Source organism: Carettochelys insculpta, chromosome 15 (genome assembly GCF_033958435.1).
Source record: "Carettochelys insculpta isolate YL-2023 chromosome 15, ASM3395843v1, whole genome shotgun sequence".
Taxonomy (NCBI): domain Eukaryota; kingdom Metazoa; phylum Chordata; order Testudines; family Carettochelyidae; genus Carettochelys; species Carettochelys insculpta.
This window is the reverse complement of record NC_134151.1, coordinates 18855851-18874603: the sequence shown is the minus strand read 5'-3', so window position 1 is coordinate 18874603 and position 18753 is coordinate 18855851. Positions and strand designations below refer to the sequence as shown.

Below are 18753 nucleotides of genomic sequence, written 5' to 3'. Positions count from 1 at the left end.
CTTGTAGTTATACTAAGCATAACTCAGCTACAAATTTCTTGCTTTTAAAATATTAAGGATTTAAATCAGGAGTAGTCGAGAGGCAGACTGTGGGCCAGCTCTGGACTGCCAGATGCTTTTGAACAGACCTCAAAATCTTATTTACTTTTTATTATTATTTTTTATTTTTATTTATTTTTTTTCTGGAGTCTGGACTTTTTCTGTGCAGTTACCAAGAAATCTGGACCGTAACAAGAACAAGTGATTACCCCGATTTAAAATGTGTTTAAAGAATGTAACGTTACAATTCAGTTTCTTTTCCTGCTTCAATACATCAGTCCCAGTTGGTACGTGCCATTTATTTAGTCTGTGAGGCAAGAATCATGACTATGTTCTGGTCTGAAAAGCATCCAGTGAACTCTGGGGCCTCTATCCATAACAACAAACTAGTGCTTTTTTCTGACTCTCTGGAACATCAAATCTTTTTATACGTTTAATGATTTGTTACAGATATATATCAAAATGTTTGCCTACCATGTCACTTTCCAATTCCATCATCTTCTGGTGTAGAGCAGCTTCAGCCCCTTCAATCTGCTGGATCCACTAGAGGGCGTACAACACAGAAATGTAACCCAAAAAGGTGCCCATGAAAACAGTTCCCTGCCAAAACTCTGTTCTGTCTGACTTCATTTATCAGGCAGCCAGATTCCCTTGCTGAGGTTGTGCTCCTTTACAAATGGCTTAGATGGCTGCGTGGAGATTGCACTGGCATAGAGGGAACCCTGCCCTCAGAGCCATAGAGCTGACTATACTGCCATTATGTCACTTTGCTTTGTCACCTCTTTTATCTGAGTTGAAAAACCAAATCAGTTTAAACAGAAATATTTCTGATGAGATTTTTCAGAACCGTGTAGGAGGTTTTGACATGCAGATCCCATCTGATTTCAATGGGAATTGTATGTTTATATCCCATAGATGGCTTACAGAATCTCAGCTTTCCAGTCCATTGCTAGTTTTACTGTAGATGGGCAATGGCTTTCCATAACTTTTCGTCTCTTCCTATATTTGGTGTGGAAGCTGCATTTGTTACAGATTTAAATTCATGGCTTAGGATAGATCTATTCTAGCAGCTTCTTCATGTACAGTAATGTCAGTGAGGTTGCGATTTATTTATTTTTTTATAAAACATTTTTATACAGGGGTCTTTTCTAGTGTGGACGTAGGTATACCTGCAGTAAAGTGTATTTGTTAGTATTGCTTATTGGAAATGGGGAAGCAGTATAAGCTGTTCCAACAAGCCTTTTCTACTGTAGAATAAGCCTTAGAAAGTGCATATATTTGAGAGACAAATGCCACAGAAATTGTACCTTTTCTGCCAAGGATAACACAGTGCTAGCCTGAATTATAGCCACTTGCTCTTCATTTCGTAAATTCTGCAAATTGGAAAAGAAGATCATCATGCTAAAGAAGGGAGAGCCAATCTCTAAAAGCATGTTTATATCACTAGAAGAAAATCCATATTCTGTTCTCACTTCCCAGTGTTTGAGTGAAAATATCATATATTGCACAATGTGTCACAAACACATCAAGGAACACAGAATTTATGGAGAATTGATTATTTATGGCTAGAGTCTTCAAAGGAACATAACCAAGTGAGGTGTCCAAATCCCATGTAAAATCAGTTGGAGCTGGGTTTCTAGGACCCCTTGGAAATCATATCCTACCTGGCAGCTCTTACCTTTCTGCATCATGCTGACCAGTGCAGACTGAGTGATGTGAAATGCAGAATGAAACTAGACAGTCAACGGGATGGGCTTATTCTCCCTGGTCACACTGGTTTTATGCTTGTAGGCATTAGTGCTGTTACTTCTGATTTACATCAGCATGAGTGAGATTCGCAGCTGAGTAGGTACCAATGCTGCTGTCATTTGAATTTCCTATACAGTTTCTTAAAGTGAATTTAGTGCTGTCAAAGGGGCTAGTTAGACATTCCTGGGAACTGACCTCTGGTCTATTTATCCATCTAGCAAGAACTACACAGCAGAATTGTGACCCATCTTGTCAAAACCCTCTGACACTATGTTCAGGTAGGATTTGAATCCATGGGATAATGTATATTCCTGCCCATTTAATTTCTGGTGTGTCTCCTCAAGTTATAAGTTAGATGTACCATAAATTTAACTGAGATGTGGATGGCTCAGATGGCCAGTTCAATTCGCAGAGGCTACGAGATGACTATTAAATACCAATGACTGTTAGACTGGAGTTCTGTTCAGTTTGGTTTAGAGGTTAAAGGCTCAATATCAAATTTCCAATCCCATGAGCCCCCAAATCCTTAGCTTCTGAGAATAGCATGATCCTTTATTAAAATGATCCTTATTAATTGACTCTCTAACAAATAATCTTATGGTAAATACACTGTCACCCTTTCCCCCAACTTTGCTGGTGCTATTTTACAAAATATTACCCTACCAGGAAGGCTAGACAGGTCTCTGACTTACCCCATTGTCACCCAAGATGTCTAACTGCTTTATGAGGTCTGGAATGCTGACATCCTACAACACAGAATAACATAAAGGTGTGATATGCATGTTTTATCATGATGGTAGTATGGCGTTTAGGTACAGGACCAAGATCAACAGAACATTTTGTGATAGCAAATAATCAACCACAAGATATTCATGCTTTTCAGATACTACTGATTTGGATCTAGTAATTACCAATAAGGGTATGGATCATATTCCCCCTTAGCCAGCTTGAACACTAAGGGCCTGTCTATAGGCACATCCATGAAAACTAATCCTAATTCACCAAAAAACGTGAATGTGAAGTGGATTAGTTAAACCTCATTAAACCTCTGTATGAACTGTCTCATTCAGATTAAGTGATTTAAGATAAAGCAAACTAAGGGCATTGTAATTCTGAATGCTAGCATCTACAGGGGGATTTAATATCGTTTAACTAATCCACTTCAATACATCTTTAATTAATTTTCCTGGATGTCTCTTTGTAGACAATCTCTTACTTAATATTCAGCTCATGTGATTAAATTTTGGCAAAGTAATAAACAACAGAAAATGGTGTCTCATAACAGGATGTGCTGGGTAATCTTAATTAAAAGTGGATGGACAGCTTTACCAATAGTAATGTTAACATACCTTGACACCTTCCTTCATACAGTAGATCTGCAGAGCACTTACACCATCTGAGAATGGATGGATTTGGAGATTAAATGGTGGCGACCGTCTTTCTCTTTCCTTTAAACATATTACAATTGCACAGGAGAATGTATTACAATACATAAAATAGGTAGAAAATCTAGTGATTAAATAACACATTCATTGTCTGGTTTATCATGCTCTGCAGCATGTTGTTTTCATCAAAACAAAGTAAAAATAATAGCATTATAATTTAGCTAGCACTTAAAAAATGCAGTGTGCTAGGTGGCCTGGGATTCTAGGCCCAGGCAAATATTAGGCAGCAATTAATAGTTTTGATGTCTTTTGTCTCTTTTTGTCTGATTTCAAATAATCTGGGAGCAGCTCATTGTCTTATTAGACTTATTTGTGATCCAAAATGATTTGACAAATAAAGGTGGTAAATAATTCTTGAACTGTAAATTCTGCAAAGAATCCAAATTCAAGCTGTACTGATAAATATGATTAAACATGATTTGATCCCAGACTATGCTTATCTCCCCTGATTAAATGAGTGTAACTCTTAGGTTATGATTATACTGCAGCTGGAAGGATGCTTCCGAGCCTGGCGAGACATGGCAAGCTGTGTTCAAGACTGCAAGCTAAAAGCAGCTGTGTCTTTGCGGCAGCCCAGACTGCAGCATGGGCTAGCTGCCCAAGTGCAATCACATCCAATCCTTTGGCTACCTATCCAGGCTTTAGCCATTCAGCAGTGACCACTCTGTTATTTTTAGTGAGTTTGAGAAGAAACAGTGCATTTCTCTCTACGTATGTTGGGAAGAACCCTCAAAGCTGTTGGGTAGACATAGGCCTAGAATTGGACTTCTGGTGGGTGAGAATACTCACATTTACAACTCCATTATTTTGTTAATATTTGTTATTCCTGCAGACACACCTCCTCACAAATGCATTCACTGTAATGTTTGTGAAAAGTAATTTCAAAGGGAGCATGGACAAAACAGAAAATGATCTGTTTAATAATGTGTGTGAATATTCACTGAAGATATTTTGCAATACTTTTCCAGGTTTATACAACTCAGGGCAAGAGGAAAGGTGTTTTCTAGACATGTCTTATTGTTTTTTTCTGAGTCCTTCAATCATGGATAGGAAGGAATGGAGTGGGCCCCAGATTTAACATGCAAAGTTACTTTAGTTTATGGGCATTTGATTGAGTGATTTATCAATTTAGTTCTATTCCAAACAAAAACACAGCTGACACCTGAGACTGTAAGATTTACTAGGAAGAATGTGTCACAGCTCTTCTTTGCAGGAGTTAGGGAAGGAATGAGATACCTACAAGCTCTGATTTGTGAGCAAATGAAGCCCTAAACATTACTTGAAAACCACAGTAGAAAACCACAGAGGTAGTACTGGAAAAAATGAAAAATTATTTTTCTTGGAATAAGCAGAATTAAAAGCAGATCCAGACATACTAACAGAAAGGGCAGAATAGGTTTAGAGCCACCTTCATTTTGCCATGAGTGACGCTGAACCTGAACTTCAGTGGCTTATACCTATTTACCCATCTTCAAACTATTACCTTCAGTATGCATCCCATCTACACTGTTCTTCCTTCCTATTTGCTTATCTCCAAATAATTTTGTTTTTGTTTTATTAATGTTAATAATTGGTCCGTACCACTCCCCTTCCTTGTTTAGTACCTGCACCGTTCTTGCTAGCTTCTCCTGCAGTAGTTATAGTACAATAAGATATATAATAATTTGTGCCTCTAAAATGGCTGTGCTTAGACTTGTTTGAATGCTTTGGGCATTGTTCCCTCTAATCTTTTCCATTAATGAGCAGAATAAATGTTGTTATTGTCTATTAGTTATTTGTACTGCAGTAGTGTCATTTAAGGACCAGGCCCCTTCCCCTGGTTATAGGCACTGTATCAGCACAGAAAAACATATCACAGGCACTGTCCTGGTTTTGAGACAACTGTCTATGAACCAGTGATAACAATTTGCCTTTGTATAATGCCATTTATCTGGTGATTTCCTTATCCTCATTTTACACACTGGGATACTGAGATGCAGAGAGGTCATGTAACAAGCCTGAAATTACCTGGTGAATCAAAAGTAGAGACAAGTCTAGAGCCACATCTAATAGTAGGGACAGGATGACAGAGTGAGGGCACTGACTTCAGCAGATGTTACTAAACATGCTCAGTCCATGTGTGTATGCTCATTAAAAATCAAGCAGCAAATCGGCAGTGGGCTGGGGTGGGAAAGTGAGGACATGTGACCCTTTGTCCCTGTCATACATCACCTCTGATTAGAAACTGTCTCCTGACTCTCAGTCCCCTGCTCTCACTATTGCCAGCCACTGCTGGCTCTTAAACAGCTCATCCAAGAATGAGAAACTACAGTTTCTTACTTCAAGCTCCAAATTCCGGAACTCCAGCAGTTCATTCTGGTCTCTGGCATCCTGCAGCTCCTGTTGCAATCGGCTGTTGTCTGCCTCCAGTTTTTCTATCTAGTAGAAATATTTGAATTCATGGTTTGTGCTGCCATTTCAAAACCACAATTTGTTTCAAAGACAAACCAGAACTAAAACAAAGAGGAGCTGGCAGCTCCACATATACAGAGAGTTTGAACAGTGCAAACCCTCAAATAGGATGATGTTTCCAGAGCTGCTGTATATCTTGATCAAACTCTTTTTACAGATAAACTTTGAAAATAAACAAACTTTGTGTAGTTCAGAGAATGCAAAGGCTGGATGTTTCAAAGGTGACCAAAGGAATTATATGTTCCCGTCTCCCACTGAATTTCAGTAGTGAGGGGAACTTTGCACACCAATTATGATAATCTAAATTTAAAAGATTACAAGTAACATTTTTCAAAATCATTTAAATGATTTTGGCACATATGTTCCACTTAAAGTCAGTAAAGCTTAAGTTCCTAAGTCACTTAGACATTTGACAAATTTACCTGATACAGATCATGTAGTACAGAGTGTTGATGCTACAAGAAGAGAATGCTTTTTATTTCTAGAAACATTTGTTTTTCATTCCATTCGGCATGAGATCAAAATATCCAGCCTTTGATAGCAATGGTAAAGACTTCGAACAATGTAACATGATTGGCAGTCCTTGTCCAGGGTTTGGAGTAACAGGACTGCTGCAGGCACCGTGCATATCAGAAGTCGGCTATGTATGAAGAACTGTGTGTCAAAGCCGAGGTGCAGAATACAGTAGCAGTGTTTGTTCACACCATTCGTGAGCACTACTTTCTACAGCTGCAATTGACATGCGTATTGTACCCCATGAAACACCTAACACTTGAATCCTTAGAACTTACCTTTTCCAAAAGCTCCTGGTTCCTCTTAATGAAGAGCTGTTTATCTTCTACCCAGTGGGAATCCTGTGTGGTAAAGTAACACTGTTATACAATAATCAGGTAACTAGTTCAGTGCTCAGCCTGGGTTTCCATGTGAAACAGAATATGATTCATCCATGTGCAGTGTTTGGGTATTACAGTGTTAGGCATGTTCTACCCCAAAGAGGTAAAATCTAGGCTAGCAAGCTGTTCATAACAATATATTATGAACTAATTATAAATTAATAGTAACGCTTTTTAACCCATTAGGTCTTTTTATTAGAATGTGGCATTCCTCCCCTTGGAGTCACTGTAGAAGCAGTGCACCATGATGGAGCCACAGAGATGCTGCACTAGCCGTGCTCCTGTTTTACTGGGATGCACAATGGGATCCCAAGCACCTGTGATTTCTGTGGCAGATTTTGTATGAGTCCACAGTATTAATCTCATTGTTCTGGCCAAATTCCCTTCTGCCAACCTAAATTCCCACTGTAGCTTCAAATGTATTCAAAGTTCTTCATGCCTTATCCTAAATTGTTCTGTGATTATCCCATGTGGGGTTAAACAGATGTGACATTCAACCCAGAAGTTTGCATTTTACTGGTGGGTGAAATAAGTCCTTCACCTCCCCATCTACTTTGGGATTTTGAGGGCTAATTAATGTATATTTATACAGGACTTTAAATAAATTATAGCTGGGCTTTGCAAAGATCTGAAAATCAAGGGCCAGAGTCAGATCTCTGTTATGTTAGTATACATCTGGAGTAAGTCCATTGACATTGATGGCAATATACTAGCCTAAACCCAGGCCCAGCAATTTTTATAGAATATTGTTTGCATAATACTGTTTCTACCCCTCAACACAATCAGAAAGGATGTGAGTTCTTTATGCTTTCTGTGAACTGTAGTGGGATCACAAATCACTTATTTTGCTAGCGGCTATCACTACTAAAAATTTTCCAGGCTGTCTTGAAGGACAACTGTAATCTAATCCTGATCCCTGCACTAAAAATGCTAAATCCAGCCCTGGCAGCATAGCTACATTCAGTGCTTTTTTATGTTTGGGTACTTGCCAGTACTGAATACTGGCCCCTTGGTGGCCCTGGGATTTGCTGGGGGGCGGGGGGCAAGAGCAGGGAGCCAACTGAGTACTGGCTTCTCTTTTCGTACAAAAAAAGCACTGGCTACACTGAAGTAATAACCGCTTGTTGTGCTCCTGCAAAACTCATGAAGCAAACAAGATACTGTACCCAGGACCTCTGATGGCCTCAATTCATCCATATGTGAACAGAAACACAGTTTAGCTGTGGTCCATAACAACAAACTGCGAAGCATCTACCTGTCCTTTCTCTGCCAAAGTTGTTTCCAGATCTTCGATTTTTGCTTTATACCTCTGGACTTCTGCTTGGAGCTGCTCCTGTGCCTGTTGAAGTCAGTTACACCATTAAATATTAAATACATTTTTGGGATTTTCAGTACATTCGAAACAGAGCATAGCAGTCTGGCCTCCTGGAAAGTGAATGTAAAATGCTACAGGTCTGACTTCATTACATTTTATGCCTATGTTGATTTGCACTGTCATAAATCATGATGCTGGGACATAGACACTTGAGAATCAGGCCCCAAATCTTATCATTTTGGTGTATTGTAGTACAAAAGTACCATGGCTCTGTTGTGTTAGATAATGTACAAAAGCACAGCAAGAGGCAATCCAGGCTCTGAAGAGTTTATGTTCTGAATAGTAAGGCAGGAAAAGGGTGGGAGAAAGAATTTATCCCCACACTGCAGATGGGAAATCTTTTTAGCCTTGGAAGATTTAATGTAAACTGCATAATTAGTATCTTTGAGTAGAATAACTACATCTGCTTGTTCTGGATTTCAAATACATGTTGAAAAGAACATGAAATGTTTGAACCCACACAAACCTGTAGGTTAGGGTGAGCACATTGCCCTATGGCAAATATGGGACACTGGCCTCTGGGGGGCTGCTGTCCCATGTCAGGGCTTCTCGGTGATGGGAGCTGCTGCCCTGTGGTGAAGCACTGGAGTCGGAGGTGGGGGTGGCTCCACAGCCTACTAAGGAGCAGGGAGCAGAGGATGGGGGCTCCACAACTTTTGGCAGGGGGGCACTGAGAATAGGGGCTTTGCAGCTCCTTCAGGAGGGGGCAGAGCGTGGTAGCCACCCCATGGAGGAGCTTCCACCTAGCAGGAGCTGCCTCCCTAAGGTGGGGATGCTGGGGAACAAGGCATTTGCCTCATGGAGGGGCTTTCTGGCAGCAGGAGTTGCCTTCCCTAGGTATGGGATGCGGGGAATGAGACAGCCGCTCCATGGCAGAGCTCGCCAGCAGTAGCAGTTTGGGGTGCTACGGAGTGGGGCAGCTGCCCCACGGAGAAGCTCCCCGGCATCAGGAGCTGGGCACCAGGGAACAGGGTAGCTGCCCAGTGGAGGAGCTCTGTGACAATGGGGGCTACATCCCCAAGACACCAAGTCACCAAAGAACAGGAGCCCTGCAAAATATGGTACAATTTGCCCATTTTCTTAAAAATCAGGATGCCTGTGAGACAGTTTAAAAGAGACCATCCCAGGAAAAATGGAATGGCTGGTCACCCTATATACCCTACTATAGGTGCCTTTTGTGCCTGCAAAAACCTGCAGCCTGATGCACAACCTAGGGAATTGTCTGTATCAATGTACAGAATCACCCACTTTAACAGGTCTGCATAAATGCAAGGTTTCCAGATTCAGCAGCTAGAAACAAAGGATGGTCCCGGGATATACTCTCTTTAATAATGTTGCACCTTTAAATAAGCTGTGCAATATGAGTGAAACTGTCATTTATCAACTACATGGATTCTCAACTCTGTATCTTAGATGACACGTTGATCTTCCCTTTGGGAGGTTTGTATACACTGGCTTCTAGTTGTAGCTGAACATATTCCCCACCCCCACCCCCCCGCACACCTCACCAGACAATGACTGACCTTGGCTTCTCTTTCAGCATCTATGATGCCTCCAGTCTGCTCCTGCAGTAATGCATAGGCCCTCTGCAGGGCCTGGTATTCCTTTGTTAGCTGTCGAAATCGCAGCTCTGATTCTTCTGCTGCTAAACTCTGTACAAACACAAAGAACATGCTGTATAAGCAGCAGACCCAGAGGCATTGCAAAAGAGTAAAGTGCCTAAAATATGGCTCTTTCTGGCCAAGCTAGGTTTCCAGCTTTACCATGTACAGTTAATCAAAGCGCTTGAATCAAAATAGATTTGTAAAAAGTGTGCTGCAGGGGAGGTAAAGATGTGGAGTGTAGAAAATATTTGCAGATTTTTACGCTAAAAGAAACAGGTGCTGGCAGTGTTCTATTTCAGATTATGGATACTCCGGCTGTGGAATTATTTTTACATCAGTTTTAGCAAGATGTCAGGAAAAAAGACCAGCGCTGCTTAGATCACAAGGCTTTATAGATTTCTACCATGTTTCTCAGGGACACATCATGTTTTTGGTGTCAGTTGAGAGAATCTCCACATCACTAAGCCAGGTTGACACAAGGGGGGGAAATCAATTTAAGACACACAACTTCAGCTTCAAGAATTGTGTAGCTGGAGTCGACATTTTAAATAATTTTTGCCACCATCCCCACAGCAGGAGATTGACAGGGAAAACTCTCCCAGCAACGTCCATCCTATGCTCTTCACGACTGTGAGAAGAACTGGGGTTGATGGCAGTGCCCTGATGGTTTGATTTAGCGTGGTCCCACTAGGTGTGCTAAATGGAACCCCAGAAGATTGACCACTAGCGTGTTGATCTTCTAGTAAGTATAGACATGCCCTAAGAAGGGTTGACTCTCCTGCTGAGGCACAGGAAGATACACTTTGCTATTCCATGCAGCTAAATCCTAGCAGAGATTCATGCTTCCATTGCCTTGTATTGATGAACATAATGTTAGAATCAGACTGGGGCTGGGAAACACTGAATCAGTACCTCTGCTCAGTATTCTGGCCCTGACTCCTTCCCAGCTAGGCCCTTCCACTTTCTGGCTTGTACATCCTGACAGAGCAGGAGGTTTATGCAAATGATATTGGTATGCTTCTGTCCCAAATTGACTTTCACTTCCTGGGAACTTACCAGAGGGATTTGGGTAGTAAATATGGCTCATTGACTTCTATGAATTTGTTCCAGATTGAAACAGCTACAAGTGAGAATACATTCTGTCTCTAGGCCTGTCATTCTCTTCTCCTTCCTAGTAGGTAGTATTTGGATACAGACTAGCTAACCTAGTGAGGAAGGTTTTAAACTAGGTTCAGGAAGGGCAGATGACCAAAGCCCACAGGTAGGTCATAAACAATGGAGACCTGGAAGACCAGAAACTGGAGGGACGGGTGTATGTGGGAGAACACGGGGTGGGGGTGGCAAAATCAAATAAATTTCTTAGGTTTTTGTAGACTAGTGCATAAAGTAAGGGAAATAAGCAGGAAGCATTTGAAATGCTAGTAAACAGACACAACTGTGATATAGTTGGCATCACTGAGATTTGCTGCGATAATATATGACTGGAATATTGGTATGAAAGGGTACAGCTTGCTTAGCAAGGACAGGCAGGGAAAAAAGTGTGAAAGTGTTGGTTTATATATTAAAAACACTTGGGCTGAGGTTGAGATCGGCATAGGAGACAGACTTGTTTAGCATCTCTGGGTAAGGATAAAAAGAGGTAAAAATAGGGCTGAAATCACTGGAGATATTTAAGAGCAGGTTAGACAGACATCTATCGGGGATGGTCTAGAGGGTGCTTGGTCCTGCCGTGAGATCAGGGACTGGACTCTGACCTCTCAAGGTCCCTTCCAGTTCTAGTGCTCTATGATTCTATGTCATGGTATGGGACTATTACAAACCACCTAACCAGGCAGAAGATGAGGCTTTTTTTTTTTTTGAACAACTAGCAAAATATTAAAGCATGGGACTTGCTGGTGATAGGGGACTTCAACTATCCAGACATCTGTTGGGAGAATAACACAGCAGGTCATAGATTATTCAACAAGTTTTTAGAATGTATTGGAGACATTTTTTTATTTCAGAAGCTGGAGAGAGCTGCTGAGGGTAAGTTGTTTTAGATTTGATTTTAATTACATAGGGAGGAACTGGTTGAGAATTTAAAAACCGAAGTCAACTTGAGTGAAAGTGATCATGAAGTGATAGAATTCATGATTCTAAGGAGTGCTAGGAGGGAGAACAACCAAATAGACAATGGCTTTCAAGAAGACAAACTTCAGCAAACTCAGGGAGTTAGTAAGTGAGGTCCTCTGGGAAGCAAATCTAAGAAGTAAAACAATTGAAGACAGTTGATATTTTTTCAAAGAGATATTATTAAGGACACAAGAGTAAACTATTCCAGTTTGTAGAAAAAATAGGAAATATGGGAAGAGACCACCCTGGTTTAACCAGGAGATTTTGAACAATCTAAAAATCAAAAGGGAGTCCTACCAAAAGTGGAAACTAGGTCACACTACAAAGCATGAGTACAAACAAATAACAAAAGTATGAAGAGACAAAATTAGAAAGGCTAAGGCACAAAACAAGTTCAAATTAGCTACAAATCTAAAGAGTAACAAGAAAACATTCAGCAAATATATTAGAAGCAAGAGGAAGACTAAGGACAGAGTAAATAATAACAGAAAATGTGGACGTGGCAGAGGTGCTTAATGACTTCTTTGTTTGTTTTCAGCAAGAAGGTTGAAGTTGATGGTATGCCTAACATAGTGAATGCCAGTGAAAATGATGTATGTTCAGAAGCTAAAATAGCAAAAGAACAAGTTAAGATTATTTAGACAAGTTCATGAAATGCATCCTTGAATATTCAGGGAGCTGATTCAAGTGATATGAGCCATGAGCTATTATCTTTGAAAACTCATGGGATGAGGGGTGGCTGGGAAATTCCACAAGACTGGAAAAGTGTGAATATTGTAAAAAGGGAAATAGGGACAACCCAGGAAACTACAAACCAGTCAGCTTAATTTCTGTACCAGGAAACATAATGGAGCAAATAATTAAGGAATCCACCAGTAAACATCTAAAAGATATAAGGTGATAGGTAACAGCCAACAAGTGTTTGAACATGATGTTCTGTACAATCATATTTTTGATAGGATAACAAGCCTCGTAGATAAAGTAGGAACTTAACTAAACTTACTAAGCATGACCTTCTCATTAATAAACTAGGACTTCTATAAGGTGGGTGCTTAAATGTTTGATAACCATTCCCAGAGAGTAGTTATTAATAGTTCACGGTCATATGGAAGGGCATAACAAACGGGGTTCTTCAGGGGCTAATTTTGGGACCAGTCCTCTTAAATATTCAGTTATTTAGATAATGGTGTGGAGAGTACAGTGGCAGATGATATCAAGAGTGGATGCGAGTGCTTTGGAGAATGGGATTATAGTTCAAAATTATCTGGCCTTACTGGAAAAATGGTCTAAGGTAAATAGGATGCCATTTCATTTTTCTACCCGAGTACCTTTTCCAAGAAGTACTAAGATCTGCCACATTGTGTGTGCCTTCTGGAATGACTACATGGTTCATTTTGTGGCATATGGGAGCATGCTTTCCTTTGGTGGGGTTTCTCAGTCTTCCACTGCCAAACAGGTAAAAGAGCTCTCCTTTGGCTTCGGTGGTGAGTTCTCTGCCTTCAATAGTGAAAGCTCTTGTGTTCTGTCCTTCTTGAGGCTCATGGTGTCAGTGCATGAGTGGGTGTGTGATGAATCATTAATGGTAATACAGTGCTGGGATCTCCATTAAGGAACTTTCAGGGCCTGGAGATAATTGTGGGCTCAGAAAAACTGATGGGGAGGATTGAGACATGGATGTTCAAGGTGAAGTGAGGAAAGCAAGACTAGTGGATCTACACCTGAAGGACCGATTCAGGGCTCACTTTTCTGTCTGGTGGATGCAATTGATGAACTGATTGGGCAGACTAGTATCCACTACCCGTGTCTTTCACCAAAGCAATTCAAAAGAAATAAAATCTGTATTTAACTGAATGGATAATAAGCAATTTAGTGATACTTATTGCAAGCTCTAGGATCTAGATTTCCAAAGAGCTCAGGGCCAGATTTGTAAGATTTCCACATCCAAAACTGAGGCCATATTGACAGAAGAGCTCAGCACCCACTGCACAGCCAACATATTTTAAGGATGTGGCTGCTTGTTTTGGGAACAAAATTTCTTTTCAAAATCTTGCTCCACTTATAGAAGGTGAGCCAATTCTTACCTCATCCAGGTCATCATCTGGGGTTGCTGGTGTTCTGTCTGTTCTGAATGAGGCCATGGATGAGGTTTCTGAGTCCATGGAGTCATCATCATATCCAAAAACTGTATCCACTACATGTCTCTAAAACAGGAAGAATATATGGTTTCTGAATCGCTTTGGGAGGCAAAAAGCATAGGTTTGTCCTGGGACAGTGTTCACCAGTTCCATAAACACTGGTAGACACTTTAAAGGAACCACAAGTCATGAATTGCTCTTCCAGATTGACACAGATGTACATGAAAGTACATAAACTCTACCACTGACGGAGCTTATTGCAACCCAACATCATCTGTTTCATCAGATTTTTACAGACTGCTTTCTCAAAAAGCCCACAATAAGACAACCTAGTTTTCCACTTACCTTAATTGGCTTTGAACTTCTTTTATGCTTCCTGCGACGAATGAGCTTTTCCCTGTCCTGGAAAGTACAATTAAGAAATTATTTGATCCAATATTTCATAGATTTCGTTGATTGAAATAGTTAGTCTCATTTACAGAAGCTGAGGATCCAGCTCTTTGTGTGGAACACGGATATTTAAGTTCAAAAGGGTGAGAACATGTTATGATATCTGAAAAGAAGCTCCAGCTATTTACTCAGGTAGCATTGCTGTCAATTCTGTTGAACAGTTTGTACAGAGCCTGGTCCTTATCAGGTGTGGGATGAGGCCATGGGATTTGAAGTATATTATTTGCCTTGTCTGCTGCAGTTATGTTGTTGATATCTGTGTATCTCAGAGTCATTGGACTGTGTTACTGTTGACTTCTTATTGGTTTCACAAGTAGAGCTAAGTCTTAGAAGATTCAACAGATTTCTCTGGAATTTGATTTTGCCCATATCATCTTGCAAATGTCCTGGAAATTACTAGTGAATGGCTGTCTGACAACGTGTGCTTCTGTGTCACATCAGAGGCTCCTTACGGGGATTCTAGCAGCAGCACTTAAGCTCGCCGATGTACCCAAGATTCAGACATACATTATTACTGACAGGGTGTACAGTGCATAGAAGAATTCACCCTTTCAGCAAGTGTAGAACTGGGGAGGAGTCCCTGTTCTCTTAGGGTATGTCTACACTAGGAGATTAGGTCAAATTTGTTAAGGTCGACTTTTGTTTTAGGAACCAATTTTTGTAAAGTCTAGGGTGCCTGTCCACAGTGGCACATGAAGTCAATAGAGTGTGTCCCCATCAGGGAGGGCAGCTGCAACGTTGTAGCAATGCACTGCTGGTATTTATCCCACAGTTCCAACTTCCTCCTAGCATTGTGGGCTAAGGTTCCAGTGTCCAATGAGACAAAGTGTTGCGGGTGCTTCTGTGTGTGTGGTATCAGCCTTTCACAGTGCACTTATCTCCTCTTGTTTCCTTTGGAAAGCAATGACAAAAAGGATTTTCATGCCCTTTTTTCACTGGGTATCTGTGCAGATGCCATTGCAAGGCCAGCGTGGAACATGTCCTATTTCAAACTGTTTTGGCAAGTACTATGAACGTCTCATGCGTTTGTGCTACAGTATGTGCAGGGGCTAAGCAGCCACTAGAGTGATGGAGACTATGAGGAGGATACAAAAACATGCACAAATGTGAGATACTTGAGAGGAGGAAGGGGGAGATGCTGGCTGCACTTCATGCTTTGCACGCAGTGAAGAGCCAGTTCTGGTTCTGTGAAACAAGATCAGAGTGGTGGGACTGCACTGTTGTGCAAGTACGGGATGATCAGCAATGGTTACAAAACTTTTGCATGTGTAAGAACGCTTTCACGGAACTTTGCAAATTGCTTTCCCTCACTCTGATGCACAGCAATACCAGAACGAGACCTGTCCTGACAGTTCAGAAGCAAGTGGCAATAGCGCTGTGGAAGCTTGCAATGCCAGACAGCTACCAGTCGGTGGGCAATCAGTTCAGAGTGGGCAAATCTACAGCGGGGGCTGCTGTGATCCAGGTAGCTAAGGCAATCAGTCACTTCTGCTACAAAGAACAGTGACTCTGGTAAATGCGCAGGAGATAGTGGACAGTTTTGCCATGATGGAGTTCCCTAACTGTGGAGGAATGACATATGGAGCACACATGCCTATCTTGGAATCAGACCACCTGGCCTCAGAGTACATAAATAGCAAGGGGTAGTTCTCCGAGGTGTTGTAGGCATTCGTAGATCACAAATACCATTTTACTGACATCAACGTGGAATGGTTGAGAAAGGTGCATGATGTGAGCATCTTTAGGGACTCTGGTCTGTTCAGAAAGCTGCAGAATGGAACTTTCTTTCTGGACCAGAAAATCACCATTTGAAATGTGGAGATGCCAATAGTGATCCTGGGAGCTCTAGGTTACCCCTTGCTCTCTTGGCTCATGACCAAGCAGCCTGGACCAAAAGAAGGAGCAGTTCAGCTACAGGCTGTTTTAATGTGACCCTGGGAATTCATGGCCAGGTGTGCTGCCTGCTCTGCTTGCCCTGCTGGCCAAACAGGAAATTAAATTTAAACTTTCCTGGGCTATTTCCTGCACAACTGGACAGGAGCACAGCTGAAAGTGTGGCCAGAGTGGTCACATTTGGGTACTCTTGAACACCTCCAGGAAGCCAAGAACATTGAATTTCATGATGCTCTGTCTGTACTACTCTAAAGTCAAACATACAAAGTCACTTTTGGCTTAGTCCTTGTGAAAAGCAGGCTTACCAAAGTTGATTTTAGGAGCCCTTAAAGTTGATGGAACGGATCCTGTAATATGGACTGATTGCTTAGAAAATTGACCTAAATCACCTAAGTTTGAACTAATCTCCTAGTGTAGACCAGACCCAAGTTGAAATCAGTCTTCCATATCAGAGTACAAAACCTACTCCTATTTTGGCCTCCAAAATCTGAAACAATCCTCTCTCTTTCTGCTTGAGTACCCTTCGTTTCTCATCTGCAAACTTATTTTTTCTTTTACCTATACAGCATCTGCATACCGCAGTAGATTGCATATACATAATTGTAAAAGACATTCTAGAGCTACTGCATATATTTTAGGCTTCTGTTTTCTATTTTATTGTATCCTGGAATTATATTACTGATTATGTAAATATTTAGGATATTGTTTTGTGAAACACACTGGGGACCTGATTTTGAGTAAGACACCATTCTTCTTTCTTGCAGCTAATTTTTTTCCTACAACTAATTATCATTTAGACATCTAATTACTGGATTACACCTATCTACAAAATGACACAACCTGTGCACACACATAATTGTACTCAGAAAATTGTACCTGTGAGACTGGATTTTGAAATTCAGATCCTAGAGATAATAATACATATTATTATTAAATCTTTACCACTCAAATCCTTTCTGTTATGAAGCTGTCAGTTAAACATAATTGCTTTTAATTCATGATTGGCTAGACATACCCTTGTTAACTCATCAATTATGTTCTGTTGTTCTATAACTTGAAGCTTTAAAAACTCAGTTTCTTGCTCTTCATTAGCTTGATCTAGGTCATTGAGAGACTTTAATTTCTTCAGTGGAGGGTGCGATGTCATTTTTTCTCTCTGTGTTTAGAAGACAAATATAGATATATAGAAAGGAAGATAATATGAGAGTCAATACTTTATACTCCACCCCCACACCCTTTGGTATAAAATCAGGCAAAGTTTTCATATTCTTTCAAATCTGCATCAGCTACAAAATTGTCATATTACTACTTTTTATTCTCTCAACTGTAAAAAAACAGGGAATATTAGGGAATTAAGTTGCACTGTAGTGACTTGTGCACAGAAAGCATGAGGGAGAATTCTCTGAGTGAAACTGATAGAAGTCTGTCAAGTTGTAGAAGTATTGTAATGTCTGTGGTGTCAACACTAATTTTGCCTGTTTGTAGGACATGGATTGGTTACAGCCTGAGGGTATTTCTGTGCTTACTGGAAGATTGACTCCTTCAGGGTTGATCTTCCAGGGTTCAATTTAGTGTGCCTAGTGAGGATATGCTAAATTGAACCATCAAGACTCTACAGTTAGCCTCGGTACTCCTCACTGTCATGAGGGGTAAGGGAGGTCAATGTGAGAATTTATCCCATGGACCTCCTGTTGTGTAGACAGCCAGAAAAATCGATCTAGGATACTTTGATTCCAGCTACTCCATTGTTGTAGCTGGGATAGTGTATCTTAGATCGACTTTTTGGCCTAGAGTAGACATGGTCTCTGGGTAGATTAATCCTGAAACTTGAACCTCTGCTAAAATGGATGTCAAGTACTAACTTGCCTAAGAAATTACAGTGAATCAGATAGGTCCTGCTCCACTAGTGATTAGGATAAGACTATGTGGAAAAGCAACCAGCCTGCTCAAGCCGTGTGTAATGGAAATCACAAATCACGGGTGAGATACATTAACAACACTATGGGGGAAAGCATGAGCTGTAGGTGACCCCATTGGCTGGGGAGGCAAGGTCCCCACCCAACTCCTTCCATGCCTATTAGAGCCCAGCCCTCCAAACTCCTGCCCAGTGCTAGCCCTTCCCTCAGTGTGGCTGTTGGCCCTTACCCCCTCCCTGCCAGAGCATAGTGCTCCCCAGCTTCCCCCAGCCCTACATCTCCCACAGGCAGCATGGCTGCAGCCTGCCACAGTCCCCGGCTCCAGTGCAACAAAGAACAGGTGGGCCAGAGGGGACTCCTGAGTGGCCCCAGTGCTGGGAGAAGAGGGGGACAGTCTCTAGCCTACCTGCACCAGCCTCTGGCACCACAACCACAGGATGGTGGAAGGGCTCTGGGGCATTTTGGTGGTGTGTGGGCAGGGCCAGGTAAGGCTGTTGGGGAAGGCATTGGCCTCCCCTGCCTATGAGACCCATTGCCCATGGGGGGCAAGACTTCTCAGTTCCCAGCTGCATTATTCCATACTGAAGCCAAAGATATTGGTTATCCATTTTATTAATACCAAAGCAACCCCAAGTGAGTGTTGGAGAAGTCTGATATAACCTGTTTGAGAATAGTAACAGTTCTATTTTGG

General features: G+C 41.3%; 1 protein-coding gene across 2 annotated transcripts in view; it reads right to left on the bottom strand.

The window, feature by feature from the left end:
• Positions 1–18753, bottom strand: part of JAKMIP2 (janus kinase and microtubule interacting protein 2) — a 37073-nt gene that overhangs the window by 3565 nt on the left and 14755 nt on the right. Inside the window, exons 6-16 of one of the 2 annotated variants that reach the window (XM_075009404.1) lie at positions 17162–17302; positions 14149–14205; positions 13750–13869; positions 9476–9604; positions 7833–7916; positions 6476–6538; positions 5553–5651; positions 3138–3236; positions 2481–2534; positions 1347–1412; positions 514–582 (exon numbers count right to left, since the gene is read on the bottom strand). In XM_075009404.1, coding sequence (XP_074865505.1) covers positions 514–582; positions 1347–1412; positions 2481–2534; positions 3138–3236; positions 5553–5651; positions 6476–6538; positions 7833–7916; positions 9476–9604; positions 13750–13869; positions 14149–14205; positions 17162–17302 — 981 coding nt within the window. The remainder of the gene's footprint in view (positions 1–513; positions 583–1346; positions 1413–2480; positions 2535–3137; positions 3237–5552; positions 5652–6475; positions 6539–7832; positions 7917–9475; positions 9605–13749; positions 13870–14148; positions 14206–17161; positions 17303–18753) is intronic. The other variant, XM_075009405.1, reaches the window with a different exon arrangement.